The sequence below is a fragment of the Ceratosolen solmsi genome, unplaced genomic scaffold, assembly GCF_000503995.2.
Source record: "Ceratosolen solmsi marchali unplaced genomic scaffold, CerSol_1.0 scaffold30, whole genome shotgun sequence".
Taxonomy (NCBI): domain Eukaryota; kingdom Metazoa; phylum Arthropoda; class Insecta; order Hymenoptera; family Agaonidae; genus Ceratosolen; species Ceratosolen solmsi.
The window spans coordinates 7982747-7985317 of NW_011948421.1; the positions used below are offsets into that span (position 1 = coordinate 7982747).

At 23.9% G+C, this 2571-nt stretch overlaps 1 protein-coding gene across 2 annotated transcripts; it reads right to left on the minus strand.

Moving 5' to 3' along the window:
- Positions 1-847: 847 nt before the first annotated feature.
- On the minus strand, positions 848-2571 carry Mlc-c (Myosin light chain cytoplasmic). Of its 2 annotated transcripts, XM_011498751.1 has the most exons (4): positions 2559-2571; positions 2434-2461; positions 1187-1492; positions 848-1090 (listed from the first exon to the last, which is right to left on the minus strand). In XM_011498751.1, exons 1-4 carry the CDS (start codon positions 2559-2561, stop codon positions 984-986), a joined length of 444 nt encoding a protein of 147 aa, XP_011497053.1. In that variant the 5' UTR covers positions 2562-2571; the 3' UTR covers positions 848-983. The 2 variants fall into 2 exon arrangements, with proteins under 2 accessions (XP_011497053.1, XP_011497052.1); XM_011498750.1 differs by lacking the exons at positions 2434-2461; positions 2559-2571 and adding an exon at positions 1821-1927.

The following is a 2571-nucleotide window of genomic DNA, read 5'->3' on the forward strand; positions in this document are numbered from 1 at the left end:
AATTAATAAATCATTTTATTATATAATTTAATAATTTAAATTTGAAATTCAGAATAATTAAAATTTAATATGATAATTAAACAATTCAAATAAATTGTATTGTTACAATTTTTAATATTTAGTTAAACATAAAATTAAGAAAAATTCTATTATAATTATAAATAAGTATATATATAAATTACAACATTTTATAGTTGAAATCTTTCTGTTTAGGAAATTTACTAAATGATACAATTTGTCATTTTTAAGACATTCTTGTATTTATAAATACTTCTTTTCAGATATATTTAATACAATATAAACTTTAATACATTGTTTACAAAAATTATATTTGATTATCTTTGCTATTAGTATTTAAAAAAAAAAAGAGTATATAAATTCCAATATTGTTTTTGCTAAAAGTAGATTGATATAGTAATTAAATGAAGCGACTCAAACTTTTAATATACCAAACATTTTGATATTTGAAAAATCAGACTAAAAAAAGACATAGTCACTGATACTGAGATAATTTAAGAATTTTGTAAGAATCTAGCTTTTTTAAACTTATAACTCATTATATGAAATACATAATTATAATCACATCATTATTTTATGTATGTAATATACCAAGTAATAATTTATAATTGTTACAATACAAAATTTTTGTAAATTCCGCATTAAGAGTTTTGTATCAGATAACAATTTCTTTTTCTTTAAAAAAAGCGTTAAATTATTCGTTATTTATTCAGTTTATTAATAGAATAGCTTAATATTATACTAAGTAAACGCAAGTAACTTAACAACATTTAAGGCACAGCAGGTTTATATTTTTATAATTAAAATAAATTTAATATCTATTCTCTATTTATTATTACATTTTGATCTAATTATCGAAATCGAAACAAGCAATAAATTTTAATTAATTTAAAGACATATGCCGTGCACACTATTTAGCTGGACCACTCCAAATAATACATAAATAAATTGTTCAAAGTATTTCTTTAACCGCACATAACTTGACGTACAAAATCTTCATAATTTATATTACCCTGTGAATCTTCATGTCCAGTTAAAAGTGTTTCAACCTCTTCATCACTAAGCTTCTCGCCTAATAGTTGAATCGAATTTATAATGAAAAATAATTGAAGAAGAATAGTTTTTAATACAACTTTAATTGAAATTTTATTTAAAATATTCTATTTACCAAGAGTTGTCAATAAATGTCTGAGTTCAGCAGATGAAATAAACCCATTCCCATCTTTATCAAAGTGTCGTAATCCTTCAATGAAGTCATCAGCAGTGTCAGAAGTACGTGCTTTGCTTATTGCTTGATAGATTGGCAAAAATACTTCAAAACTGATTCTTTCATCAGGTTTATGTTGATTCGTGAATTTTTTAACATCTGATTCTGTAGGATTTTGACCTAGAGCTCGTAAGGCATCTCCAATTTGAGCTACATGGATTTTACCATCTCCACGACTGTCGAAAAGTTGAAATGCTTCTTGGAATTCTAGAGAAATAAAAATTTTATTAACCATTTAAGATTTAATTATTTTCTTAATATAAATACAAAATTTGTATTTGTAAAAATTTATAAAATCAATAAGTAATACATAAATTAAATTAATACTAAATAAATAAACTTTTTATATTTTATGATTCAAAATTAAAAAAAATCTTTTATTACAGAAAGGATAATTTGTTAGTATTTAAAAAAAATATATTTATACAATAAATTATTATTTTACATAAAATCTATAAATGAAACCACTATACATAATTTAATATATTCAATAAATGAAAATACTTTGATGACAATCTTTTTAAATAAAATTTACCATCCATGGATGACATCATCCTATTAGCCAATTCTTGATAAGTAAATACATACATTGTGCCGATTTGTTAAAATTGAAAAGATTAATTTAAATTATTTAATTAAACTTGAAATGATGATACACTTTGAATAAATAAAATACAGTAGATATAACAATTGAAATTGAATGAAAATCACACTATTAATTTCAAACACCATACATTATTTAAATTTGTTCTACAAATATAAACACATAAGCATATTTAAAGACTATAACCAAAAAATTTGCTAGGAGTAAAATGTCTCACTATCAAGACTAAATTGAATTAACAATCTGTAGCTATAAAGATACGCCGTAAAACCGGTAAAAATAAAAGAGGAAAATGAGGAGACTTAATCTTGGATAAGTTACAACGATGACATTCACTTTCAAATATCACACCATAAAAGGTTGGTTTCGATACGAAGTATGTACATACATCACGAAAAGGCTCTCGACGAAGTTATTCTTGACCTAAATTTAAAAAATGGAGGTCTTCGCACGTACTTCTTTTTTTCTTCGTAGGTTTCCCCCCGCTCTGACTATTTTTGAATTTCGTTTTCGAAATTCATACTATTATAGGCGTACTACTCACCGGCCAACTGATCCTCGGTATAAGAAGCCTGCGATCAAAGGAAATAAAATACGAATAGTCAATCATTGCGGTTAGATCAATAAAATTTTTATAAAAAAATCTGATAGGTGGAAAAACTAGTTTACCATTGTTTCTTCG

What these genes read in the sequence shown, in the direction of transcription:
- Mlc-c (XM_011498750.1), bottom strand. Translation starts at nt 1,875, where the DNA reads ATGTATGTATTTACTTATCAAGAATTGGCTAATAGGATGATGTCATCC. An exon ending in GATGATGTCATCCATGGATG is followed by an intron (nt 1,493 to 1,820) that starts GTAAATTTTATT and finishes TTATTTCTCTAG; the next exon opens with AATTCCAAGAAGCATTTCAA. An exon ending in ACATTTATTGACAACTCTTG is followed by an intron (nt 1,091 to 1,186) that starts GTAAATAGAATA and finishes TTCAACTATTAG; the next exon opens with GCGAGAAGCTTAGTGATGAA.